Raw genomic sequence first — 26967 nt, 5'->3', positions numbered from 1 at the left:
CACGAGCTTGGTGCACTAGCAGGCTGGCACCATTGTTAACGAAAATCACCTGGGCCCCAAGAGATACAATACACCAAATTCATGGCCAATGGGACTCATTCAGCAGGAGAATGCCGTAAGAATACAATCAACCTTGGGTATACGTGAATTTCGGCCGTTGAGCACGGAAGGGAAATGCCCCAGAGAATGGGTGGGCAGATAGGGGTCAGGGGTCAGGGAACCCTTTCGAGGAACCTGAGTAGCACGGATGCATGATATCATGTATATCAGGGTCTCTCAACCACCACCTCTCTAATTGCGTTCCAAAGCGTCTAGGTCGGATATTAAATGGAGAAGAAGGGAAGGAGGAAGGAAAGGAGGAAGGAAAGATTCAATTGCAAATGTCAATTCTTCGGGAGCGAGTGCCCCGGGGGTATCAAACTATTGGAAGGTTGCAGGATTAACATGAAATTTCATGGATATCCTAGGGGATATAAACCATAAGATCTGTGAGACTTTCGAAACGGGGCCCTTCGGACTATTATCTCTAAGAGCGAAATATCAGTCTGATATATTTTATGTGCTGAGAATATACGGATTAGTAGATAGAGTAATTCTCAGTGCTAGGCTCCCCCACCACCAGCCCACTCTGATACTCTGGTGGTAGAGGGGCCGAACACACCTAGAGGCCCGACGCTCATAGTATAAAAGTGTGTATAGTGATTAGTACTATTAAGAGTGTTAGATCATCTTTCTGTATATTGTTCTAAATCTGACCACTGGATTCACAATACTCCGTACAAAAACCCCAACAATGGGTATTGGTCCCAAAATCAAAGCCAATGATTTCCAGAAAAGAAAAGAAAAGAAAAAGAAAAAAAAAAGAAAAAGAAAAAAAGAAGAAAAAAAGAAGACTGAGGACCTGGAAAACAAACAAAAATAGCAACGAAAAAAAAAAAAAAAAAAAAAAAAAAAACTGGAATCATTCAATGTATAACTCTGAATCAATATATGTGTACATTACAATGATATATATGTGAGACTGAATCAATATTCATACCAACCGCCCGTGGGAACATAAAACGGGGTTTGGCAAAAGAAAGGGGCAAAAAGATGGAAACCATATGCAAGTCAGGGATGTGGGTGTGTATGTACCTATATGAGTGGTGAAATAGCAGACAGGACGTAAATGGTAAGTTGCAGCAGCCGCCAGAAAGGACAAACTAACAAAATTACAAAAATGTGAGAAAAGCAAAAATATGCATTTGCCGGATTGTGAGAAAAGGAAAAAAAAAGAAAAAAAAAATTGAACATGATAAGAACATCAGGAAATGCAAGGGCGACACCGGTACAAATGAACAAGTGGGGAAAACGCCATACACCCCGCAAAGAAATTAGGCTAATACAGAAATTTAAACAAAAATCTAGTGGCCGTTATGCATATCGAACTGACGGCATCCTTCCACGGGCCGCTGCTGTGCTTCCGTATGCTGGTGGTGGAAACGGTGGTTCGATAGGGGGAACACCTGGACCCCCCGGGCCCGGGCCTCTTTGTGGGGGGTATGGCATGAAAGGATCTACCGGTTTGGGCTGCCTGAATCCTGGGATCCCTCGTGGCGGCGGAGAAAACACAGCGCCCTGGGTCATCGGGGCCATAGCCTTCCGGTGTCGAGGTCGTCGACATCGTCCTATTATGCAGCTGAATATGGAGAGGAGGATCAGGCCGCCAAGGCCGGCTGCAAGACCGATAACGAGGGGCCTATTGTTATCGATCCAAGACCTGAACGTAGAACCCTCGCAGACACCCTAGTTGGAAGGAATACGTTAGTATGTATGGAAAATCGTTGGACGAGCGAGTGTTAGATGATAGTACTTACGTTTTTACACCGTCCACCAGAGGCACAGGGCGTTCCGTCAAGGAAGTTCTGCCTGAGTGATGAGCAGGTGTTACGGGGAAGTGATGGAGAAGAACACGCTAAGATACATGTCTGGTCGTCGCAGGCAAATGTGTCGTTCCCGTCGAGAAGACTACCCATCAAGGTTCGGCATTGATGATCTCTGCTCGTGCATTGTCCGCTAGCACAGGCAAGACCATTCCCACAATCCTTGCCATTAGGCGCGCTTTCATCTGCAGGGCAATTCCCCGAATTGCCGGTACACTTTTCCTCCGGATCACAAGGGCCAGTGCTAGGCCGGCAAACAGTGTCACTGGATTGGAACTGGCAATTATTGCAACAGTCCTCGTTTGAATCGTCACAGACCGCATTGCCTTTGAATTTGCATGTTTGGGCATCACAGCAAGGGTTGTCTTTGCATGAAGCTTCTCCACCGCAATCACAGTCCTCACCTTCTTCCACGATCCCATTGCCGCACTGGCTTCCCGAGATTGTCACCACGCCACGGTTATTCACGAGACAATCTGACCGCACGCTATTTCGCCCCATGCTCGAGCAAATATTTCCGACGGTACAAGATGAGAATTGCGTGATACCCCGGCGGGAGGTGGGATTCATGATGAATCTTTCATTTGCGTCACAGGAATTTCGGGACAAAGGGCAGCATTGAGAAGTAAGTGATTGCGACTGCGCGCATAGAGACGCATCGCAATCATGGACAGCTCCAAAAGTGTGTCCAACTTCATGACTTTAGAACAAAAAATAGTTAGCTATGCATCTCAGATTGCAAACTGAAATGGATAGGAAGCACTTACGCGAATACTTGCCACTCGTTTGTTGTGCGGGCGACCACATTAGCTCCTGTTACAACTTGCGACGAGCTGTTACCCGGATCCGGATTACCACGGACTTCATTGTTGCACAACTGCCCGAGCCAAGCAAGCCCAACTTCGGCGCTAGTCCTACAGTTGGTCATAAGGGTCCAAAAGGCAAGGTCGTCGTGTTGCCGCCCACGCCAAGCCGAGAACAGGTTGAGCCGTTGACTAAGGGTATGACCATTGCTGCCATCACCGCAGGCGGCATTCCATGCGGATGTAGCTGGAGGAGTGGCAGGACACTCTGCTGGGACAACAGTCAGATTTTTCAGGCCGAGGGAGATGTTGAAGGTGTCCTCATAGAGTTGGGATGCAGAATTGACGACAGTTATAATGTTTTCTCTCGCTTCCTGGTTCTGTGAATCGAAGGACTGAATGTAAGAACAATCAGCCGCCACCCCAATCAAAGCAACCTTCCTTGTGGATGGACAGCCTGCAGTGCTTCCAATACTTGATACCAAATTCACCCCGCCAGCATTCCCACCTTCTCCTGGCACGTCGAATTGTCGTCGATTCAAGCCGAAGATATAGTCCAATGACATGGGACTCCAGGGGCTGGTGTCCTGCTCGGCAGCTCCGCGGAAAATGGGGTGCTCAGGGTTCGAGTTAAACGGTAGATCATCAGCTTGACAGGAACGAACTTCGACCGAAGATCGTTTAGTAACATCATCATCTTCCATTAGATGGCCCATATCAGAGTCCCGGAAGACTATCATATATTCCGCGGTAGTGTCGTCCACATTCTTGTCGAGCACGTGTTTTGATTGGGTATAACTTGATCTCAGTAGAATATTATGGTGGTCGTGATTGACCGTAAACGCCCCTTCAAAAAGAGGGTTGGGTCCATCTTGTTTGATAGTCACACGGGCCCAACCCACCCGCTCCCAGTTTCCATCTCCAACTTGAATCCAGGACCAGCCTCTGAATACCTTGTGATCTCGTCGCTTTATGAATTCTGATCTCTCAACATTTCCAGCTTGGTCAACGAAATGCACCTGTGCGCCGTCGGGAAGTATATCATGATTAGGTTCCAAGCTAAGCTTTAACCGCTGTTGTCTCTTATGGAGTTCGAAAGTAATATCAAAATGTGACAGTGCATTTACTCGATGGGATGGGGTATGGATAACAGGTTGTTCGACTAAGGAAATATAGGCGATGTGATCTCGTTTTTCGGAGCGTGCTGGACGGCAGAGGAGAGGCATTGTTAGCATCGTACAGTATTTCAAAACGAACACCCAGCGGGATTGAATATGGGATGGAGCGTACCATCAACATTAGAAACAAGAATTGCTAGGACACTGGTTAACAATGGAACCAGTCCACCGAAAAATCGCATATCGAGAGGAATCGGGCGCTACGACTCAAAGGCCGTGCCAAAGATGGTCAGAACGACTTGTCGATCAATAAAAGCGTTCCTCTCAGCACCCTTTGGATCGAGAACAGCAAAGAAAATACGAGATAAATATGGCAAAGCCCGCCAAGAGGACAAAAACTGAAGCCCCGAAAAAAGGTGAAATGAAAATGATAACGGGATGTGAATATTTGTTTTCCCAGGGCTGAACAAGTTCGATGTCAACAGGAGAAAAGAGGCGGAATACAGATATTCAAGAGATGCGGTCAGAGGGGCCAAGGAGAGCAGCCACAGGCGCCGCCTGCCCAGTGGGGCAGCCACGAAAATCGCAGAAAGTAGCGCTGTAGAGAAAAGCCAAAAGTGCTGAGGTGGGACCAATGATGACTGGTGGTTTAACGGGGTGTAACGTTATCCTTGCAAACGCGCAGGCTGAGGAGGGAGTACCGAATCCAAGGCCTTGACTAGATCGATTTATTCTTGTCTCAAAGCGAGCTTATGGATGTAATAATATTATTTCTATGTTGTCATAAAAAATCCAGCATCCGGGAGTCCCGCGCGACTGTGTAAAAATGTCTATAATGTGTGATTATGAGTTCTATGTTCCCAGAACAAAACTGTGTCGTGCAAGTTGCTTGCCCTTGTTATCGATTCTTATTGTATTTTTGTTCCCTTCTACAGAGTAAATAAAAAAGAGGGAAAAGGACTTCGCGTCCGACAGGTCTCGGCGAACCCGGGAGCAGGATCGATCGGTCTCTTTCTGTCAAGGTGCGGAATCACATGGGGCTTGTTCCGGGTTTTCAATTTTGCCGCAAAAACTTGCTGATCAAGATCCGATGAGTGGCTCGCCTGGAAACTAGAGAGCTTGCGTTGAAAGTCTCTGGTTGCCCGAGTGTGGCGCAGCCCGTGGAGCGTGTCTTGTAGGAGGGCTACGTAATGTAGTTAATGGATGGATGCCTTGGCGGAAGCGGCGATAATGGAGAAAAGAAGAGGCGGGGCAATTGTGTTTGGAATCCTGGAAGAGAGGGAGACTTTTGGCATTCAGAGAGAACGAGCGAGGATGGAGAAATAGGACGCAGTCCTCAGGTAGAGAGAACAGAACGAGAGGAGGAAGATGGAGAGAAAAAGAGAGCGACGGACGTTGGGCCTGTTGAAAATTGAAAACCAAACCGGTGAGGTGAGGCTGAAACGCGGAGGCCCAGACTTGCGGTCCACTTTCGATCACGTGCTAAATAAAATTAGATACGCTAGTCACAATTCGCGGGGCTATCCTGGCCCAGCAAACATTAGTAATATATGTTCTAGATATAGTGACAGGTACATTTTAAATGGGGTAACTACTGTATTGTTGGAGTTTGACTTATTATTCCAAATACAGAGTTATTACTGCGTAGACAGAATAATATTAATTAATTAAATCTCTACTCCGTACTCGCTGCATTATCTGCTCCATACAATCTCTTTGATGCACAGCTCTGGAATTGAACATAGGTATGGAAACAATTAATTAATTAATTGGAACCTCATAACTAATTATTACCATGACAAAGCATTCCAGAGTTATAACACCATCCTATACCTATTTCATCAACATACTTCACAATAGAAAGTTTCATGTATCCGATAAGCTCATCCTGACCGAAGAAGAATCCACGGATGTAACTTGCTGGCTAGGTAATCTGGGAAGATGCAATACTGGCCACCCAGTGTACAACCGCCTAACTACGGGCTAGGTTACCTTAGATAGGGTAACGGTTAAAGGCATGGATTGGCGGTGACATTCAACGGCCCTGGGCATGAACCATGGGTAATGTACTTACTCTACCTACTGCAGAGTATTTGAAAGCGATTGATTAATTAGTTAATGAACCAAGATCCAAACAAAAGAAAAGAGTGGTTTGTGGTTCAAAAGGAGGGGAATCTCTGCAGAATCCCTGAGACGCAGATTATCGTCCCAAGCTCTCATCAATATATGAAACTTTTTTCTTCCCTGGAATCTTTTCATTTTTCCTCTCTTTTTATTTGGGTATTCGTATTCTCTCCTCTGCTAAGTACTATGCTACTCAAGCCCTTATTAATATTCTTTGTGTGAGAGCCACATCTGTAATGCCCACATTTCCCATGTCCTTCGCCCTATTTATTGTCCAGGGGCTATTTATATTTCAGTAAGTGTATTGGATCAGAAGTGTCCATAACGAAATATCTAAGGGGGGACTTGTTTTTCTGTAAGCGCTTGCTTCTGTTCCAGGACCAGAAAGGGGATTGGATTCAATATTGGACTGGACAGTGAAGAAATATCTTTGGGTAATTTGTAAATAACTGGATAATTTCTGAATATATACATATTCTTAACATCAGAGCAGTATAATAATAACCAATCATACTTGCTAAAAGGAGATGTAAATGTAAATGTAAATGTAAAATATAAATATAAAATAAAAATAAAAATAAGAAGATTACACGAGTATGTTCTGATACTTTCAAGAGATGTGTAATTCCTGCAACTAACATAAGTACCGTACAACTGACACAAATGATGTTTTGCAACTTCTCCATCTCTCATCACTTTTTATAGAACATCACCACTCAAGAATCACCTGCTCTGAGCTCTGCAACTTGCTTCTGCTTGAAAAAGATTTGGAGCATAAATTTAAGGGTGGTGTTCATGTCTACAAAATATACTGATAGAAGTGTTTTCAAAAAAAAAAAGAAAAAAGGGGGGGGGGGCTAACATACAGAGTTGGAAATCAAATAAGTTGGAAAAAAAAACTCAGGTAGTCCGGTCTTTTATTTTAGTGATCAATTAGGGACAAACAGAATGATACACCTCATGTGCCCGGAGGGCGAAATGAGGCATCAGCGCTCCGCAGATGGCACATTCGGTCATCATGGCATCGCCGTTACCTAGTATATCTATATCTCCTTCGTCTCCTTCGCTATCCCACATGTCATCAGGATCAGCAGCATCACCACCGCCATCATCATCATCTTCATCATCGTCGTTGTTGCCAATGGTAGTAGACTCAACCGTTTCCCCTCCTAGTAACCCGCCATCATCCCCATCCCCATCCCCATCTTCACCCCTCCACTCCCTCAACACCCTCTTCTGACTCCGAAACATCCTCCCAATATCCCTCCCGGCACCACCCTTCCCACCCACCCCCGCAACCATAACCATATTCGTCACCGCAATGTTCATAACGCATATCTTCCCCGCGCCCGATTTCTCAGGGTGCAATCTACGAAAGAGCGGCAGGATGGTTTCGTTCACGAGGCGCATGGCTAGAGGGTCTATCGTTGGTACTACCATGGCTTCGTGAACTCCAGCACGGGGTTTGTCATCGTTGTCGTTGTCGTTGGTTTCGAGATGAGTATGATTACGATTATTGTTAGTAGTAGCAGGAGTAATAGTAGTTGTAGTAGTAGTAGTAGTAGTAGTAGTCGTAGTAGTAGTTGCAGTATTAAGCAGCGAAGAGAATATATATGTCGGCATAGGACAGGACCTAGACACCCGTCCCGCGCTGAAATCGCGTGCCCCGTCCGGGAGCGGGGGCAGGCGGATGCGTGTAGATAGCCGTAATGTGCGCGGGTGCGCAAGCCAGCGTCTCTTTGTCGATTTCCCTCTTCTACTCTTCTCCGTCCGCTCTGGCTCTGACTGTACACAGTCACCATCACAATCATCCCCATCCTCTTCTCCCTCAACCTCCTCGGTCAAGTCCACAACCATCCGTCTAAGAAGGCTCCTCGCCAGCGCCACCAGCTCCCCCCTGACCACATCCAACCCTTCCAACTGCCCATCCCCATACGAATCCTCAATGCTAATCTGCGTAGGGACAGCCCTGGCCCCTGCAACGGGGCTAGGGTCGATGCCATGGAGCAAGCCCCAGATCTTCATTCCGATATCCTTGGGCAATGCCCCGCTACCGACGCCCCCACCGCTACCACTACTAGTGCTAGAAGAAAGTAATAATAATTCATTCAGCGTCAGCGGGCCCATGTTCGGATGTAAGCGGACATCTTTCACGGTGACGTAGTCAGCTTTTGACAGCTGTTCATATATACCTGATGAAAGCTCGCGGCCAAGAACATGTCTACGGATCTTCTGGGCGATTTTGAAGCCGATGCCAGGTATAGCGCTGATATCATGGGCGTCGAGGAAGCGGATGATGTTGCTCTGTTGTTGGGCATGTTTTTCATCATAATCATCATCGTCGCCGTCGTCATGGTCAAAGTAAGCATCATCGTCATCATTGGTGGAATTATAGGGGGGTAGGAGAGTTGTCTGGTTCCGCGGCTTGTGGACATTTCCTGCAAGCTTTGCGAGGAGCTTGGAGGTAGAGATGCCCACCGTGGCTGTGTAGCTTTTGTGTTCCTCGAGTTGGTGACGGATGTAGCTGGCTAGATGTGAGCCCAGGATTAGGCGTTGGAGTAGTTGTAAGTTGGCATTGGCATTGGCATTGTTGCTATTGGGTGAGAACGGGTGTGTCTGAGAGTCTGATGTGGCAGATGGGGCTGAGCCATTGAGAGAAGTATGAGGGGTTTGGCCGGAAGGGGGATATGAAGGCCCCGACACTGTCCGCGCATCGTATGCAAAGCCCTGGGTTGGGTCTGTCTTGTCAAGATGGAAAAAGGAGCTGGATAGGTCATTGTGGTTGAGAAGGTCGATGTTGTAGTCTACCAGGGAGGTGACATCCAAAAATACCTGCGTAGACCACCCATCAATAATCCTTTCTCATCAGAAACGTATGTATCCTCAATGGAACAAGCCAAAAGAAAAAAAAGCGCATAAAACAATGTGGACACCAATCAAATTCCACTTTCCAGTAAACATCCGTATTAAGCAAAACAACTATCCAGGATGATGGATGGATATAAAACTCACCTCATCAAACCCCAACCTCTCCACCCTCCCACCCCAACCCGAAACAAACCCCCTTAAAAACGAATAGATCTCCTTACTTGCATCACGGAATTTGGTCAAATCCTCGCCCGGCACGATGACCACATCCGGACACACCTTCTTAGCTTCCTTGATCAGTTGCAACTTGCGTAAGCCGCGACGGCGAGCCTCATAGTTGCAGGTAACGACAATCTGCTTCTGCTGGACGGCCAGCGGCAGTGATTTCAGGGCGGGATTTTCCGCTTCGAAAACGGAGGCGTAGAAACAATCATAATCCTAGTGTGTTTTTGGAGAAAGAGTTTCGTAAGAAAATGTACTTGGTTAAATTGGATTTTTTTCCCTTCTTTTTCTGATTTGGGTAAATCAATACATGCACACATGTCAGTTCGCATTGCCCGGAACTGCGTGATAAATGGCAATGAGGTACAAGTTTCTGATTAACTTATTCTCGGCTTTTTAACGAGCCGTGTTGAAACATATAGACAGAGGTAGGGGAGGGGAATTTTAAGCTTGTCTCTTCTGCACAAGAGAGAAGCTAAAATCCGAAGCAGCTCAAAAGAGAGGAAGAGGGGAATCAAGGAAAGGAAAATAAAATAAAACCTAACGCACGAAAGACATGTATATTAAATTTTTCCAATAGCGAAGAAGAGAAATGAAACGAAAACTGCAGGGACCTACTAACAAAGTGCAAGATAATCCTACTATCATCTCTGCGCAGCGAGACGGCATTCTGTTTTTTTCGGAAGAGGTTTGCCATGACTGGAATTTTCTCTCCTGTTCTTCTTTATTTTTCCTTTCTTTTTCTTTTTCTTTTTCTTTTTCTTTTTCTTTTTCTTTTTCTTTTTCTCTTTCTTTTTTTTGTCTACCCTCGGATATAGACCAGGATAGCAAAAGAAAGAGAGGGCAAAAACCAACCAGCCCCGGCCCAATAAAATTGCGAGACGGAAAAAAGGAGGCAGCACTTCCTACCTAGACAAGATGGCTCCTGTCCATCTGCATATGGATAAATAGCCGAAAAAACAGCCTCGGGATGGGGTGGGATATTTTCTCATTGGCTGTGACTGCGTTGAAAGAGAAAACGTGGGGTGGCAATTGAGTAAGCAAGGGTTAGGGGGGAAGTTCAAGTTTGTTAATCATGCAAGTATCTACGGAGTACTATGTACACCGCCGTTGGGATGGAATGCAGGGTTACCTGGAGACAAAGGGAGTCTCGGCAAACACCCGCAGATGGATGTCTGATGATGGGCAGAGGAGGATGATGAAGATGAAGAAGATTAGGGTTTAGAAGAGAAGGACTTGGGATGTTCTGCGAGGCAAAGGATAGCGGAAAGGGTTTGTTTCACGCTAATAATAGCGCGGGCGCTTGGAGAGAGAGACAGATAGAGATACTATGCGTAGAGAGCGAGCGGAGGATCAGGAGGACAAGGTAGCGGAGCGGACGATGCACGCCGCGGAGGAAAAGTCTAGATGGGGAAGATTCTCACTCCAGGCTTCTCTGCAGCCTGTACAGTATACAGAGTAGAGTAGTATGTACAGTAAAGCCAAAAAGAGGATGACTCTGCCGACGGTTGGGAGATCACAGGCAGGGGAGGGGGTTTGAGGGAAGAGCAGTAGTGTACAGCGTAAGTGGCTGCAGTAGAGTAGTTAGGTAGCAGGGATAACTACGCTCGCTGTACGACGCTTATAGTTAAAAAACTGCTCTACCAACTTTCACATACTCCACTGGATTTGATTTCCCGTGAGATGCAAGAGAGGACGGAGTAATGTTAGCGGTATCTTGAGATGTTGGTCTTACAGACGATATGATATGATATGATATGATATGATATGATATGATGTTTGGTGGTGGCTTAGGGCAAAATTCCTAGGTAGGCAATCCACTTTCCCGATCAGGGATGGACAGCAGTGCCACACTGTGGCTGACGACAAGTGGCTGAATGCAAATCGCCACGTGACCCTGAGCGAAAAAATAGTTAAAATTATACACAGCAATAATGAAGTCAAGGGGTTCCATTTATTCTTCGCGACTAGTAATCTAGTAATAATACATTAGTAGATGGCAATTCCTAATGTTTTGCTGGGCTGGCGATGGCAAGATGTATATTTCTGTGTGTGAAGTTGGGCCGGCCTGGTGGGAGCTACGCCGAGATACTTTTAGAAGGCGGAGTTTGCTGGGGGCTACGCTGCTAGTGCTGAGAAGCAGATGTACCACGATGTACCGTACCGGATCGTCGCGGCCAAGATGGTTCAGTTGTATTTTTAGCGTGGAACGAGAGACACAATACTAAGAAAGAAAGAAAATACAATAATGACACAATTATTAATGGACGGGAAATTGGTTGAGCTCAAGATAATAAATAATAATAGAGATTATTCGACAGTTTGGAAAAGAAGTGGCCGCATAATCAAGTCAGGTCTGTCTATCTGTCCAGCAGAAGTTTGTATGTAGTATGTATTTTTATATATTTTTAACTATATTGACTTTTTCTTGGATATTTATAGCAGCGCCCATCGCAACGTTTGTTTCTATTCGGAGAGCGATCTGCCTTGAACAAAATATCCTCCAGCAAGCCGCCAGGCCTTGGATGTTCCAGGTTCCGGATGATGCTCCACTTGCTGCGCTAACAGCCACAGTAACTTATAATAATAATAGTAAGAAGTACGGGGAGTACGGGGAGTCGCCTGTACTCCGTACTGTACGCAGCGTAGTTCCTCTGTACGGAGGGATGGTTATGCGAATATTGTAGTATGTAGTTATTAGTGGTTGAAACTCAATCAAAGTGCGAAGAAGAGAGACAAGACCGCGGGCGATAAATAGTTAATATTATTCTGAAACAATAGAATCACCATGCCGAATAGCGAATAGACAGGTAGAGAGAGAGAGAGAGAGAGAGAGACACCAGAACAAACAGTGGATATGTATCTTAAATTGCCTGTTCTCCCTTCCAAGCCATAATAATAATTAATATAATAATGTAAAGTAGTTACTACTGTAACTAACTTAATTATTATTATTGCTGAACAGATAGATGTTTCTGTTCTGTTGCTGTTGCTGCTGCTGCTGCAAGCCCTCCCTCGTTCCATCACATCCGATCACGAACTAAGAGCCAACACTGATACGATACGGACGGTTAAATAAAAACCTCTGCCAGAGACCCCTCCTTGTCTATTCATTCCTCTTCTGCTATCTTCTCTCTCCTCTTCTCTCTTCTCTTCTCAAACTTGTCCTTCTATCTATCTATCTATCCGTATATCCTCGTGAAGCCGTACGTATCGTATCATCGACTCTCCTCCGCCCTCCTCTCCCCGCTCAGCCTCCCAGCATCTATCCATATCCATCTAAATCTCGGGTTTTATCTTCCCCCACCCTACAGACCTCGGGGTTTGGGATTAAGAATAGGCCACTTATTAACACCCAAGGGAGTAGTCTAGGACTAGTCGGTCCCTCTCCCACAAAGCGCCATCGCGGCCGTCGTGGTCTTCATCAAAATATCGCCATACAGCCATACAACCATCAAACAAAACTCCTCCATCACTCCCGAAACGGCCATAGCAGCTGACGAACCTTTTCTCTTCGCACATACATACAGACGGTCTCTGTTATTTTTATCCTCGCGCCTCTGTCGTCACCCGCTTATTGCTATTATTATTATTGTTGTTGTTGTTGTTGTTGTTGCCATTTGTTAACTTATTCTCCTGCCTGCTACTGGTCTGCCGTCCGCCTTATTTACCTTCTAATATGGCCCCAGCTTACGACAGACCTTAGTCGCAAAACAAGGGGAACAAAAACTGAAAAAGAATTATACAGATAAAAAAGAAGAAAGAAGAGAAAAGAAAAGAGAAAGAAAAGAAAAAGAAAAGGAAAGGAAAAGAGAGAGAAAAGGGAAAGAAGCTGCAGATCCCCTGCTATACATTCATACGACCTGAACTGCCATCATGGCGCAATAGAAACAGCTCCCCTCTCGCAACAAAAGACACCATGCTTATTCCTAGCCCAATTGCTATCTCTCCCCTTGTACACTTCCTCCATGCCTCCGTCGGTGTGGACAGCTTCTCTTGAGCCTGAACAGGGTGTCCTCGCCTCGCTCTCCCACTGGATATCCTCCCTCTTCAAAATGCTCGCCATTTCTCTTAACCCAAAGCCGCCTCATATCCAATCCCCAGACTCGGATGATTCTCCGCCAGTCGATGCTTCGACCCGCTCTGAGTCTATAAACTCTTTCACTCCCGCTCCTCCCCCGCCTCCCCCGCCTCCTGCCGCCTCGACTTCCGTCTCATCTTCTCCTTTGCCGCCGCCGCAGCAGGAATCGCAAACACCTCCCGATACGCTTGTGAAGCCACCCGTCCCCCCTCCGATATCTACCAGCACAAGCCATGCCTCCTCCAACGGTAGCAGACGGCCAAAGCTATCACTCCAGACCTCGTCACTTCCAATGACCTTTGGCAAATCTACAACGGCGCTTTCTCTAGCCCTTTCAGCAGGCTGTTCACAGTCCCCCACAGTACGGAATACATTTAGCAATGCTTACGACGGATTTAGACGCCCGCCATCCTCATCAACAACTGGCGCCTCGTCCCCAAAATGCTCCTCCCGCGCTGGAAAACGAACTTCGTCTTACCTGTGCAGCTACCAAGGAGTGGATGACGAAATCCCTTACAAACTTCCACTAGGGCTACGAAGTATTCTGCGCAACTCCCCGCTTCTTACGTCCGCATCGCTACGACGGGCCCCGCTCGCTGCGCAAGGTAGTAATGGCTCTGTCAATGGACATAGCGGACGCAGGGTGTTCTTCCCTGCGAAAAGACAGGTCAAATATCGCTGTCCGCTCGACGAGGAAATTAAGACCACCCGCTATACTGCCAAGCACTCAGATCTCCTATCCCTAGATTCTCCATCTGGACCCTCAGATGTCTACACGTCATCAGACGAGAGTGAAGAGTCAGACTCATCTCCATCGCAACCCCGTTCTTCCAGCTTTTCAGATGACGACGAACCCATTGCGCCGCCTCCCGCGGAAGAAAATACGAGGAACAATATTATCGACCGCAACGCTAGTGAAGACGGTGGCGGTGCTGTTAAAAATAACAACCCATCCCCGGCCGCCGTCGAGCGCCCACGGACCGCTAAGCGGAAACATTCCACAAGCGAGCGACAAATCAGAGCAGTAGCGCTTCGAGACGATCTAGCCAGTTCCGGCAGCAGCGCATATGGCTACCGCGATGACACTCCCAAAACTTCCCTCCTCCACCAGCGACGGAAGCGTCAGCGCAAATGGAGATGGACCCTGGGGCCGATTGAAAACGGAACCGCGCAGCAAGTTAATGATATTAATACCAACTCCAGTAACAGCCCGGATCCCGACGTGGCAGCGACGGTGACGGCGCCGGACCTGGCAACTTCCGTGACTGCATCGAATTCTGCGCCTGAACCAAAATTAATGGCCGTTCCCACGTTGAGATGCCCGTCACCAAAGCGGCGGCCAAGCCCGCTGGTAAACACTACTACTCACCCATGCATAGACCCACTCGCGCCGCCACAGGATGGTTTTCCCCAGGGTCCCATGTGTGACATTCTGCATGAAGCTTCCTCCCTGCCCCTACCTGAGAGTCTGGGATCAAGCCCTTTTCCTTGACCGAAACACCAGCTGGAAAAAACAAAGAGGGAAATTGCCGCACGGTGGGATTCCCCCTATACTACCGACCTATGCAAAATTGCATATCTTGGCATTACACATACACACCGACATTACCTATGCACCTATATACTAACATTACAAGCGCCTGCATTGCATTTTGCATTACTCTACCAACGAAAGCTTTCTATATACCCCATCTACTCTATTTCCGCCTTCATTCCCCATCGTTTATTTTAGCGTTGATTTACGGCAACGTTCTATTTTTGGGATAGGGGACCGGGATTCTGAACGAGCCTGGACAACACGAGCCAACGAAGCAAACGAAAACCGAGAACGAAACGGATGAATTGTTTAAAATAAAAAAAGGAATATACCACTATACACTATCGAGCGCGGGGTGTTCTTTTCTTCTCTTGTTTTCTACTTTTACTTTACTTTTACTTTTTATTTTTTCCTTTTCCTGAGAAAGAACCTTACTTCTGTACCTTATTTCGTCCACCTTCGTCCAACGAGGCGCCGGATACACGAATGGATATACGAACTAGGATGAGGTACTCCGCTACATGCTATGCGCTATCGTCATATCAAGGCCAGGGCGCGCTGGCACTGAGCGATACAGAACACCAAAATTTCCGTCTACAGATGCAGCAGGTCTAGGGGCTTGGTGGGCTGCGGGCTGATTTCGCGATGGCAACGGAGGGGAGGATGGGTATAGCGGGGAAGACGAATCTGAATACACAACCATATCCCTATCCCTATCCCTACCATCATCATCTAACCTCCGTCCATCTACTTCTCGCTGCGCTGGTTCGAATGAAGAAGGAAAGAAGGGAAGCACCAGTTGACCGGCCGGTTGCATGAAACAAACCAAAAAAAAAACCCACCTATCTTCCTCCAGCCGCCAGCTCTCTACAAACCACCCAATCATCCAATATCCAAACAAAGCCCGTTGGTAATAATAGTTTTCATGGCTTCTAACATTGGGTATCACTCTCCGCGAATCCACACGATTTGATTCTCCACTTTTTTCTTCTTTTCTTTTTTTTTTTCTTTGCCCTGTGCTGTGCGTCGAGCTCCAGCCTCCAGCTGGAGAAAAAGGAAAACTTGGCCCACGGTTGTCAGTTTCTATATTTAGTCGCGCAACTTCCTCTACTCAATACACTTACTAGCTTCCCCACCCCAACCTTTACAAGGACTGAACCGCCCGACTCGTTTATCGTCCCCGTTTCTCTTCTCTTTTATTTATTTTAATTTATATATACACAATTTTATTTTTAGGCTTTTTATGCTATCTATTTTGCTATTTCGATTTACTATTTTATATATCTTCTTCTTCCCTTCTTATATTAAAACCCCTGTTTTTAAACCCGCTTTCTTCTTTTCTACATACATTTCTTCTCTTCTCTTCTCTTCTTATTTACTTGTTTACTTTTTCCATATGACTTCCCACGTATTTACGGAGCTACTGAGCGAACGTTTTTTTCTTCCTCTCTTCGCCTTTTAGCGTTGATGCATGGACTTTTATTTTTTGGGATATACACCTATGAGCGGGCAATGTACGCATTATGCGCAAGCAGTATGATGGACGGGACAGGGGTTCATAGTAAAAACCATCATATCATAAGTTAGTTATATACTATTATTACCCTTTTGATATACGGAGTTTATATATATATATCTTTCTTTTCTTTTCTTTTCTCCTTCAGCCCTCTTCTCAATTCGAGGTGGATTGATCATCATTAGTGTTTCCGGCAACAGCAACTCTGTTTTTCAATAAAGTTCTATGACCCCAGAGTGTTCCATTTAAAGCTCTCGCACAACCCAACCCTCTAGTTAGTTAGTGTATTAAGTATCACAGTGTAGTTGTGATACCCCTATGGCCCCCACACCTACGGAGTACTCTATAGAAGCTATTGAAATTGGCATGCATCTTGTAGTCGTTAGCTAGTTAAATACTAGCTTGCTTGTTGGGTTTCGGAGGAGGGGGGGGGGGGGGGGGGGGGGTTCAAAACTGTCATCGCCCCCCCTCTCTCCCCTCCTTTTTTTTTTTTTTTTTTTTTTTTTTTTTTTTTTTTTTTTTTCACCCCCTTTTCCCCTCCAATAATAAAGGCTTTTCTTTTTAAAACAATTTTTTACTTTTTATTTCCCGCTCTACCCCCCAAAACTTTATATTAATGGCCCTTTTTTTTCCCCCCCTCCCCCATGGATAGGCTCAAAAATTTGCGGCCCCACCTTTCCCCTTCCCCAAGGGGGGGTGGGGGGGGGAACAAAAAAAATCCCCCCGGGGGGGGGAAAGCGCCTTAATTTTGGGGGGAGGGGGGGGGTTTTCATATTTAATCCCCCTTTCCCACCTATACTTTTGGGGGGAAAAAAAAAAAAAAAAAACCCACAGGGGCCCCGGGGGGGGGGGGGGGGAGGTTCCTCTGTGTAGGCCACTGACTGGGCAGAAGAGCTCCATCACCACCAACCAGGCTTAAAACTGGTAGTTAAGGGGGCCGAACCATTTGTATCAACATCCTTCTGATTTCAGTCAGCTGCCTATTCAGGAAGGCGGGGGCGGATTACCATTCGATTCACTCTAGCCCGAGCGCCGGATAGATATTATCTCCCCAGTTGCTAAGGGGGTCGGGGGAGCTACGTGCTGTACATAGCTAGCGGGCTGGAAGGATCACACAGGGCATAGCATAGGAAGGTAGCTTGGGGGGCCAAAGTGTGGAGAAGATGGGGAAAATTCATAGAGAATATATTTCCCGTGTGTGGTGGGCGGATGAGCCCTCGGTAAATTTAGTATTTGACAAATTGATAGATATTATTGGAAATCGTAACGTGATAGAAGGATTAAAATAGGTACAGTACATATGGAAGGGGATAAAAAAAGAAAGGGGAAAAATAAAATAAAATCATTGCATGAAATGCAAGAGTTCAAGGAGGATAAACGAATATTTCCCATTCGCAAAACTGCAGTAGTTAACTGTAACCGTAATCCTCCCATTAACCGCCTACCTCTGTCTCGACACCAGGTTCCCTCCCCGTCAGCCCGCCCGTAAACTTCTTTTTAACCTTCTTCAGGGCGAAAGAAGCCTCATCCTTCGCAAACGCCGCGTTACGCGCTGGCTTCCACTGCATAATTCCCCTCTGCTTGCGATGCTCAGTCCGTTTATTTGCCTTGTTCCCGATGCGTTGCGCACGCTGCTCGTTGGTCTCTAACGATCTTCGATTGGTATCCGTGGTGGTGAACGAATCGGCCTCGTCCGCGTCAGTTCCGGATTGGTGATGATGCTCACTGTGGTCGTCGACGGCGTTTTCATTGATATCATCGCGTGCATGTTCAGGAAGATTTTGCTCCCGGCTGTTTGTTGCATAACCTGAATCCTGTCTCAAAGACCCTGAGTGGGAAGCCTCCGCGCCCTTCCGTTCCTCGCCTTGCATAGACGACACTGAAAACCGCACATGGTCCTCGACGCCTATGTCAACGAGGTTACGTCGTTGGTGATCGGCAAGCTCATGGGGATCAGTGCCGAATGCCTCGTTCCAATCGACCCCGTCGGCAGTAATCCAGCGTTTTTGCTCGTCCGCACTTGCTGCTCGGAGGATATCACGCTCTTGGAGGAGAGACTTGTCATGCAACTCTTTGATGGAGTCTGGTAATTCTCTTGAAACAGTTTGACTCCGTACTCCTTCGGATATGCATGCTTCCCACGTCTCAAATGTTTCACGGGAGTCGTTATCCTGAACAAAACGGCGGTGGCTTTCATCAATACCCGGGGTGAATTTGGCTTTGAACCGAAGACGCCCTATGATGGTAAGGTCTTCCAGGCCTGGAACTTGTTTCTGTTGCCAGTTTTCTTCAGTGATATAGTTCTGCGTCAGGCGCGCTTCGTTCTTTGTGTTCCAGATCGGGATATCGACGTCCGTGTCTTCGTTATCAATGCATTGATGAAGCCAGAAGACGGCGCAGCCCGGCTTATCCCCTTTGTGCAGCTCGAAAATGATTCCAGACCTATGTCTATGTTTGACTGGTAGGTGGATCCGATCTTTCAGCTCTTGAGAGCTGGTGTCGAAGTACATGCCCTTGCCGCCCTCAAGAGTACCGCACGCTCGTCGGGGTAGCGTACCAATACTCCCACTTGTTCGTACCCTTAGTTTGGCATGACGATGATAATCCAGGGCGGTAATGCGATCTGATGTAATCTGGAAAGACCCGACGTTCCAACCGAGAAGAGGAGGCGGCAACCTTGTTTCGACACTTCTGAACAAAAGAGAAATTCGAATACGTCCGAAGCCAATGCCTCCATCCAATGGATACCAACGGGTTACTTGGGAACTGGTTTGTAAAATAGCAGACAGTTTAAGGGGCACAACACCTAGAATTGGATCATGTTCCCGGTGTCTTTGGTCCCGGACCGTAATGGTAACAATCGCGGATCTCCAATCTCGCACAAACTTTTCTGTTCCTGTATTGAATATGGGTTTGCTGCTTACAGCTTTTGCTCTGGTGCGGTAAATCTGGATCCCAAACGGTTAGAATACGAAGAGATCAAAGTTAAGCACAGCAAGGAAGGCGACGACATACAAGCTCATCGTTCAAAAGGATTGTACAGTAACTAGTTGGAAGTTGCTTTCCTTCTTCATCTGTACTTTCTCCATATGGTTTTGCGGGTTCGTACTCCCTATTACTGCTTCGGCCGTTCGCAAAACTCCCTTTAATGTTTGCTAGGTCCAAATTAACGATTTGGTGAATGACAACACTGCAAATACCACTTGGCCAAAGCGGATCTGGAGGTGTATGGGTGACAGCATAAGCTTCATCAGTGTCAATAGTACCCTTCTCATCTTGCAGTGCTGCATCATCCTTCATTGTCGCAGGTAGATTTGGATCCCTCCCATCGGTCCGAAGAGCCGGTCGGAATTGCGGTTTCCCGAAGTATCCTACCTCCCAAACAAGCTCCCCAGGCATCTCAGAGCCAATATCCATCCCTTGAAGCTTGGAAGTTAGCTGGTACATCTTTCCCGGGTGCTTCAACATCTTCTGTATGGAAATTTCGACTTTTCCAACAATATCATCAGCAGTATTGCGATCAGAATCCCATAGCTCGACACTGAGCTGTTCGTCGGCCTTAATGAGCTCTGGTGTCACTAGAAGGGCGGCTGACTCTTCCCATACTGGATTGAGATCATCGGTGATGACTCTGGTACAATACATCGGCTTTCCGTATTTTGAAAAAGATAGATTGATGTAAGGGTCGCTACCTCCACCGTCGGTGCCTCGTTTATCCTGTTTGCTAAGGCCTGTGGCTCTGTGTATCCTGACCCACATAATTCCTAGTGCCAGAGTATCCTTTTGTATGGTATCTCCTTGTAGTAGCATGCGTAGATCCATACATATCGATTTTGGCGCAACATACATGCTCGCAGCAGTTTTGATGGCGTAGTTCACAAAATTGGAGATCAGCGGCAAATTGAGGATATTTACTCCTCTCTTTACCATTGGGACGCAACCGGCCCGGACATGAGGGACTCCCATCAAGCTGAATGTCAAGGTTTTAGCGAAGGGCGGGTCAGGAGTCATCTGTAATCGAAGCCTCACAGTGCCAATGAGCTGGATTAATTCGGTGAAAACTGGCAGTGGAACCCCGAAAAGTCCCTTGATACCCAGGTAAAATACCAAAAGCATATGCATATTGGCAGCCTTCGAGGAAGAGCTTGTACCGCTTGGTTTAGCGTGGTAAGCAAACGAGCATTCGAGGTTGTAATGGGAGCCTCCTTCCTCATCAGCAGCAGCTTCTTGAGCAGATTTTGTCTCCTTGTTGTATTCATGCGCTGCGTTTTTGAGGTCCTCCACTTGGCTATCTGGGAGTGCTCGCAAGCTGAGGATCCGAAATGGGTTCGATCCTTGGTCGATCTCAGCCACACGGACATTCTCGATTATTCCCGGTACGGAAGCCTGCATAATATCCTCGATAGTATCTGCTACGCTTGCGAACATGTCTGGATTTAGGAGACCCCAGACTATTGACAGAAACGTATTCATCCATTCAACTGACTCTGGAATTAAATTCACTGTGGCCTTGAATAAGATCAGTAATAACTCAATATACCATACCTGACTAGAATTACATACCGTTTCCCCGCGACGTTGTTCGCTGCTCCATTCCATATCTCGTCCTTTGCGGATGATATCCTGCATCCACAGCCATACTCCAGAGGTAATACAGATAGCGAGAGGAATAAGCCCTTTGAGTGAGCCACCGATCAATTTACCCGGAATCACAATACCACAAAAAATACACAGAGAAAGCACCGTCCCACGTCTTTCCAAAGCCTGGTACATTGGCTCATAGCTGACTGATGGAGTAGGATGAAACAAGATGTTGGTTTTCTCTCCATGGATTGGCACATCAGATGTAGTGCCTTCGGCAATAGGATCTGGCGGTGAGACGAGGTCTTGAATTCGTTTGTATTCTCGCAAATCTTGGGTGGGCTCTGTTTTAATAGGCTAAACTTCACAATAAGTTACTGAACCCGGGATCAATGAATTTGGTGTTGAACATACCGTCTCCTTCCCCAGATTTGCATTGGGTACGGAAAGCTTTTAAAGAGAGTCGTTAGTTGTGGCCTGGCAGAAAGTGGAAGATAGAAAATACCTGTGGCTCTTTAACTGTGGCCATGAATTCATCTCCAACGTCATCAATCTCAACTTCTCTTCCAGTTGTCGGGTCTATTACTTTGCGCCCACGTTTCCTCGGCTGCAAAGGGGTATGGGCTGTCACTTCCGTATCCTCATCTTGTTCGCCATTTTGCTTCTGCTTATCCTGTCCCCTTTTTTGCTTGAGCTTCGCCGCTTCATCAATTTGCCTATCCCTCTCCTCCTTTTCCTGGTCCAAGTTACGGAGGAATTTTTGGACTGTGGGAATCGGATTGTTTGCGCCCCAATGCCCACCAGGGTACCTTTGAGTTTCACTTGTCATATTGACTGGCAAAGCTAATTGATAGAATGCAGAACAGAAACGCGTGATCGGCTGCTGGACGAGAAGTGGTTATCAGGACTCGTCCTCGACCTCATCAGAGAAGAAGGTCAAATAATCCAGCTAACATCATATAAGGAAGAGGCTAGCCCAAAATATAGTCTTGATAAATAATATCGAATTGGCGCCATTGAAGCTTTTCTGGTAGCAGAGACGTCATCGTGGCGATTTTAGAATAGCCTTGTGGGATCCAAGGTTTACTACCGCCATCAATTGGTACAGCCCTTTTAATTAGTATAGGGACCAGTAAGGTATCAATCTGCCGCACCAATTCAAAACAATAGCCAGGATTCCTTGCATCCAACCCAAGTGACGACGTTCATGGCGATCAAATCCGGGGACGGGTTTCTGGTTAGGGTTCTTGACCCACGTGACAAAATGTCCACTTCAGCGTCATCGGCTGAATCCCAATCTGAGCCTGATATTGAATAGTTACATTACCTGCGCACAAGTTTATATCGATGGATATAGGACAGGTATTGCACCCACCTATAGGAAGCAAACAGATTCTAGAGAGCAGAAGATCCACTTCCAATTCTCCCTCCCTGATGCAGAAGGGAAAACCGGTACCAGCCAAACGCTTCCCTGGCAAAGACTTCTTCCCTGTCTGGTTTGGTCGTCAGGCGGACATTATGTGATTATCACGCCATTAGCGTGGATGCCAAACCGTTCTGGAATTTCAAGCATTGGGGTAATATCTAAAGCTGAATGAAAAAGTTCAGAAAGGTTTCTTAGGAATCGATTCAATTCCTTTAAGAATAATGGAGGTCTTGACACATGGAGGAGCCTATCCCTGTTCTTGCAATGAGAAAGATATATCAGATTGCATAACTTAGGTAGACCTACAGAACATCGCATTGCTGTCAACAGCACGGACTAGAGTATGAGTAAATATTCAAGCGTGTAGTTTGAACTTGTCCAGAGGTTGGTTATGTAGAAAGAGCTTGGAGTTGATCGCTCTTGGCAGCGTCCACGGGTATAATTAACTTATCATGTGACCTCAGTAGCATGATGCCAAGTATCGACGAACATCTCACCAAAATTCGTAAGACATCGAAAGACGAGCTGACTTTTAAATAATATCCGGACCTATATACCCTACTTACCAACCACAATGTCAGCAACAGAGGAATCGCCAGCCCAGCGGGCAGCTCGCCTCCGGCGTGAACGCCGCGAAGCTAAAATTAGAGCAGATGGTTCTGCGAGGCTCGACAAGATCACCAGTCTCAGTGGACGGACACCTGCAAACAGTAAGATATATATCATCTCGCGCCTGAAAGTGTCAGTTCGTGGGTTTTAACTTCTAACTCAATTGAATAGCATTGAGGGAGGATTCTCCCGCCTCACTTTCCGATTCTACCCCAACCCCCGAACACCGCCCACATGCACCGCCGAAATCCATTTCCCCTCTACCTCCATCGCCCAATGTCGAAGATCAGACTCCCGAAGGTCTCAAAGCACAGGAAGAGTATCTGCGGGCTCTTTTACGCTCACAACAGCCTTTGGACCAACAGACTCCTGAGCAAAACCCAACGGCTTTGCTAAGCAGCTTATTAGCTGGAGGACCAGCTGGCAGCGATACCTTCCCTGGCGGCGGAGAAGGCCCAGCGTTTAATCTAGCCGATATTGCTTCCGGCTTTGGTGTTCCACCATACCTAGCCAAATTCTTCTTTGGCGGGAATTCGCAACCTGCTTCGCCGGCGGAGCAACGGATTACATCCATTTGGAAACTCGTACATGTGGTGTTCTCTCTAGCAATGGGCATATATTTACTCAGTCTGTTCCGGTCCTCTGTTTTGACCTTCGGACCGAATCCTCCGCCTCCTGCAACTGCCCAAAATCCGTTTGTACTGTTCTTGACTGGGGAGGTTGTGTTGTGTGGAACGAGAGTTTTGACACGAGCTAGAGACGGCGAACTCAAGAATGCACGGGCTTGGATACAGATTCTGAGAGAGCTCGTGAGGGATGGGAGAATTGCAGTGTTTGTCCTTGGTGCTGGGATGTGGTTGTTTGGTGAAGAGAAGTCTGAAGATAAGTCATGATGTTTATACGGCCATAATGCGAAATGTCTAAATATTTTTACGAACCAAATGCTAGCCTCTGGGCGATTTTAACAGGAATATGGATGAATATCCAGCCCCCTGTTTACGGAGTAGTTTTATCCACTTCCTAAGCAGAAGAAAAATCTCCCGCGTCATTTCACTCGATCTAGCACACCCTGGATTCTGGTGCTTTTATCCTATTTTTAGATCCGGAGAGGGCGAATTCTCGGGAGCTCTGGGAATACATCAGTCACATGTTGCAAAATAATGTAGGCCGTGCACCCCAGAAAATTATTAGAAAATGAGTTCCTTGTGAGCGTTCTTTGCACACATGTAAATTCCAAATCAGGTTAGTGACATCTCATTGTGACTCTCATAGGCGACAAGCTAGATAACTATGCACCCTCCACTTATCTCAGCAGGCTCAGACGGTCAGACCTCTATTCTGCTCAGTTGCAGATATTACCTGAGTAATTCAGCATGACAGTATATCTGGGGAAAAATTATATATTTTCAGAGAATATTGATATTATATAACTTTGAATTTCAATTTCTATCATTTCTGTATTTAAAAAAATATAAATTAACTTTGAAATAATACTTCATATATAAGAAATAAAAATATGAAAATAAAAAATTAATATTATTAAAAATATTGATTTCTCTAGATTTTAAAATAATACAGAAATAATGAATAGATAAAGTTAAATTACTACTCTCACTCTGAGTCACTCATAATTAAGATATAGAGTAAATTATTTCTATATTTCTGATAAACTGAAACTGTTCTTTCTCAGGTGCTGTGTGTAGTAGTTTTGTATTTTTGATCTATTTGAGTTTAGCTTATTGTCTATTTAGGTTTAGTTTCAAATAGTGACGTGACTAATCATCAATTAAAACAGCAATGAGCTGCACAGTGGCTGAGCTTGCTGATCATTACAGAGCAAGTTACCAAGAATATCTAGAGATTATCCAATTTATAAACACCAAGATCTGACTTTACAAGCTCTTTGGATAGTGCAATTTAAATAATTACATGGTGGTTATTAAAACCCAGCTTGTACGTGGCAACTTAGCAGTTAAGGATTTTATGTGCGCCAATGTGCGCGCAGCTCTTGCAAAAATCCCTCTAATGGTCTCGCCTGTCCAGTGTCATCATCATGCCTAGCCTCAAGGTCTACCCTAAGGCACACGTCAATGATACGGGGACCTTCGTTTCCCATATCGACGGAACGGGCTAAGTCATAACCCTTCGCTTACCCCTTCTCTTACCCCATCGTGGGGTAAGCGAAGGCACGTGTATAACTTTTCCTGCTGAGTATTAATTGAAGTTTAACGGTACCCTACCCGCACCTTCACAACTTGGGTTGATTTTGAGAACATTCCTGGGCAGCAGATGAATGACGTCGGGCGTGGTCCTTAGATCGCAATATAAGTGGTCCACGGACCCAGGATCTGGAATCAACTTGTCTATCCCATGTAGTCCAACTGAGACTTCTGGAATGATAACGGAATGCCCAGGCACGATGCTCAACTGACCCTCTCCGCCCCGATGCTTTTGTCGGACGGCTACCCCAGGCAGATCGGATCAGAACTAGCGGACCTATCATACAAATCATATAGATCTGGGAGAGCATTCATTAACTACGGTAGCTAGAGGGGTCTTGGGCCAACACGGTCGTGAAAATATGTAGCTCACTGGTCCATATCAAGATTACTCACAACTCTTCAGAGAGGATGGGCTTCTATTGGGCAATGTAACCGCTTGTTTCGCCCCAGAGGTTTGATCTAAATAGCCTAAATAGCTTCACAGGTACAGCACGTTGAAATATCCCTCTTGAAATCGATTGGCTCCAATGGCCACTCAAAGCATTCGCGAGGAGCTGGAAGAGAGGAGATTGGTGCAGATACCAACCAGGCACTCCCTTCTGGGAGTTTGTAGAAAACCCGGATGATATAGCTTTTTGAAATCATATATTTGCATTGTGTCAATGTTCACAGAGTGCTATTTTTAGGAGTCATTGAGGCTCCGTAGCTAGCGTGTGTTGGGTGCGGTGCTTCTATGGATTTGATGCTTGGCGCAATGAAATCATCAAACCTCTGAAGTGCAACTAATCATGATGGAGGCAAAACTATAGCACCCACGAGTCAAGCAAACTCCTTTTCTGTGGGTGCTGCCTACTAATACCTCGTCAGCTTTGTCTTACTTCGCTTGATGCTAGCTAGGGTCTGACACATGATGGAATTCAATATCTGCCTGCTTTCCTGGTTGCTCACTGTCCAGCAGCAGCACAGATCCACTCAGGACACCAGGGAAACTCTCTCTGAAAAGTTCCAGCCACAAATCACTCGGGATATTACAAAAAATACCTTTTACACAGTGAATATTGTAGGAGGATCAATGTTATTGTCTTATAATCTAGCTAGCGATTAATTACAAGATTCAGACTCTAGTTTCCTGATTAGGAGGAATAGGCGCCTGTACAGCAGTAATTGTAAAATTCAATGCACAGCACACGAATGTTCCCCCCATCTCTGTATTTCCATTACAACAACCCTGAACTCTGAAATCATTTGCTCCAACTTAGGAGCTTCCCCCCATTCTATATAGAGAATGTAGAATAGCAATGAACTTGACAATAGTAGTATTACCTCAACTAGGGGCTTCAAACAACAGGTATTCTCAACTCGAGAATCCGAATTTGACAATTTTTCTTGCTCCAACTAGGAGCTTCAGGTAATGATCACCTCAGCTAGAGAGTGTGATGACAATGAACTTTGACAATGATATTTATTACCCCAGCTAGTGATTCTGAACAGCAGTTATCTCAATTAGAGACTCTGAACAATGAGTATCCCCAACTAGAGAATTCAGACAATGATTTTTCTTGACTCTTTTGATCTAGCCATCGTGGCTGATTTCCCTTGGTCATGGGAATCAGGTGTCTCTGTTAGAGGACTTCCAATTGCCTCATCTTTGAGGACTTTCAATGCCTCACGTTCAAGGTCTTTCTGGTGCCTCTGCTGCGGACTTTCCACTATTGTAGGACTCACAGAACCAACCTCTAGGCTTGAGGAAGAGCAGAATAGCGTGTTTGGCAATGCTTTAGAATGGATAGCAACAAGGGTCTCATAACCTGGAGGAGGATCAACATTATTGTATAGAATGTGGGACACGTGACTGCAGCAAGTTAGCCGGAGCAACTACCAACAGATAGTTATTTCAAGACTTGGCTTACGATATCAACCCGGTCTAACAGATGCCAT

The 26967-nt window shown here is 46.1% G+C and overlaps 7 protein-coding genes across 10 annotated transcripts; 3 read left to right on the top strand and 4 right to left on the bottom strand.

The window, feature by feature from the left end:
• Nucleotides 1-269: 269 nt before the first annotated feature.
• On the bottom strand, nucleotides 270-5336 carry BDBG_03491 (ADAM protease ADM-B). Its single transcript, XM_002626281.2, has 4 exons — nucleotides 4016-5336; nucleotides 2690-3929; nucleotides 1857-2622; nucleotides 270-1785 (listed from the first exon to the last, which is right to left on the bottom strand). The coding sequence occupies exons 1-4, from the start codon at nucleotides 4083-4085 to the stop codon at nucleotides 1414-1416; spliced, it is 2448 nt and encodes an 815-aa protein (XP_002626327.2). The 5' UTR covers nucleotides 4086-5336; the 3' UTR covers nucleotides 270-1413.
• A 714-nt stretch (nucleotides 5337-6050) lies between these two features.
• Nucleotides 6051-10863, bottom strand: BDBG_03489. 2 transcript variants are annotated; one of them, XM_031721273.1, is made up of 3 exons: nucleotides 9676-10863; nucleotides 8980-9273; nucleotides 6051-8799 (listed from the first exon to the last, which is right to left on the bottom strand). In XM_031721273.1, exons 1-3 carry the CDS (start codon nucleotides 9724-9726, stop codon nucleotides 6901-6903), a joined length of 2244 nt encoding a protein of 747 aa, XP_031577774.1. In that variant the 5' UTR covers nucleotides 9727-10863; the 3' UTR covers nucleotides 6051-6900. The 2 variants fall into 2 exon arrangements, with proteins under 2 accessions (XP_031577774.1, XP_031577773.1); XM_031721272.1 differs by having other exon boundaries at nucleotides 9680-10863.
• A 153-nt stretch (nucleotides 10864-11016) lies between these two features.
• Nucleotides 11017-11952, top strand: BDBG_03488 (uncharacterized protein). Its single transcript, XM_031721271.1, has 2 exons — nucleotides 11017-11438; nucleotides 11500-11952. Exons 1-2 carry the CDS (start codon nucleotides 11306-11308, stop codon nucleotides 11742-11744), a joined length of 378 nt encoding a protein of 125 aa, XP_031577772.1. The 5' UTR covers nucleotides 11017-11305; the 3' UTR covers nucleotides 11745-11952.
• A 45-nt stretch (nucleotides 11953-11997) lies between these two features.
• Nucleotides 11998-16295, top strand: BDBG_03487. 2 transcript variants are annotated; one of them, XM_031721270.1, is made up of 2 exons: nucleotides 11998-12263; nucleotides 12425-16295. In XM_031721270.1, exon 2 carries the CDS (start codon nucleotides 13026-13028, stop codon nucleotides 14628-14630), a length of 1605 nt encoding a protein of 534 aa, XP_031577771.1. In that variant the 5' UTR covers nucleotides 11998-12263; nucleotides 12425-13025; the 3' UTR covers nucleotides 14631-16295. The 2 variants fall into 2 exon arrangements, with proteins under 2 accessions (XP_031577771.1, XP_002626323.1); XM_002626277.2 differs by having other exon boundaries at nucleotides 11998-16295.
• A 733-nt stretch (nucleotides 16296-17028) lies between these two features.
• Nucleotides 17029-23887, bottom strand: BDBG_03486. 2 transcript variants are annotated; one of them, XM_031721269.1, is made up of 7 exons: nucleotides 23006-23887; nucleotides 22148-22931; nucleotides 21278-22076; nucleotides 21187-21222; nucleotides 20755-21129; nucleotides 19207-20700; nucleotides 17039-19139 (listed from the first exon to the last, which is right to left on the bottom strand). In XM_031721269.1, exons 3-7 carry the CDS (start codon nucleotides 21599-21601, stop codon nucleotides 17625-17627), a joined length of 3744 nt encoding a protein of 1247 aa, XP_031577770.1. In that variant the 5' UTR covers nucleotides 21602-22076; nucleotides 22148-22931; nucleotides 23006-23887; the 3' UTR covers nucleotides 17039-17624. The 2 variants fall into 2 exon arrangements, with proteins under 2 accessions (XP_002626322.1, XP_031577770.1); XM_002626276.2 differs by having other exon boundaries at nucleotides 17029-19139; nucleotides 21278-22931.
• BDBG_03485 (uncharacterized protein) lies at nucleotides 22685-24251 on the top strand. Its single transcript, XM_002626275.2, has 2 exons — nucleotides 22685-22908; nucleotides 22979-24251. Exons 1-2 carry the CDS (start codon nucleotides 22773-22775, stop codon nucleotides 23698-23700), a joined length of 858 nt encoding a protein of 285 aa, XP_002626321.1. The 5' UTR covers nucleotides 22685-22772; the 3' UTR covers nucleotides 23701-24251.
• A 1763-nt stretch (nucleotides 24252-26014) lies between these two features.
• BDBG_16838 (uncharacterized protein) lies at nucleotides 26015-26967 on the bottom strand (the record flags this gene model as incomplete). The annotated part of the gene is made up of 2 exons (XM_031724709.1): nucleotides 26015-26837; nucleotides 26949-26967. 2 exons carry the CDS (start codon nucleotides 26965-26967, stop codon nucleotides 26572-26574), a joined length of 285 nt encoding a protein of 94 aa, XP_031577769.1. The 3' UTR covers nucleotides 26015-26571.

Source organism: Blastomyces gilchristii (assembly GCF_000003855.2).
Source record: "Blastomyces gilchristii SLH14081 genomic scaffold supercont1.5, whole genome shotgun sequence".
NCBI classification, from domain to species: domain Eukaryota; kingdom Fungi; phylum Ascomycota; class Eurotiomycetes; order Onygenales; family Ajellomycetaceae; genus Blastomyces; species Blastomyces gilchristii.
The sequence above is the reverse complement of the archived record's forward strand: the minus strand, read 5'-3'. Positions and strand labels throughout refer to the sequence as shown.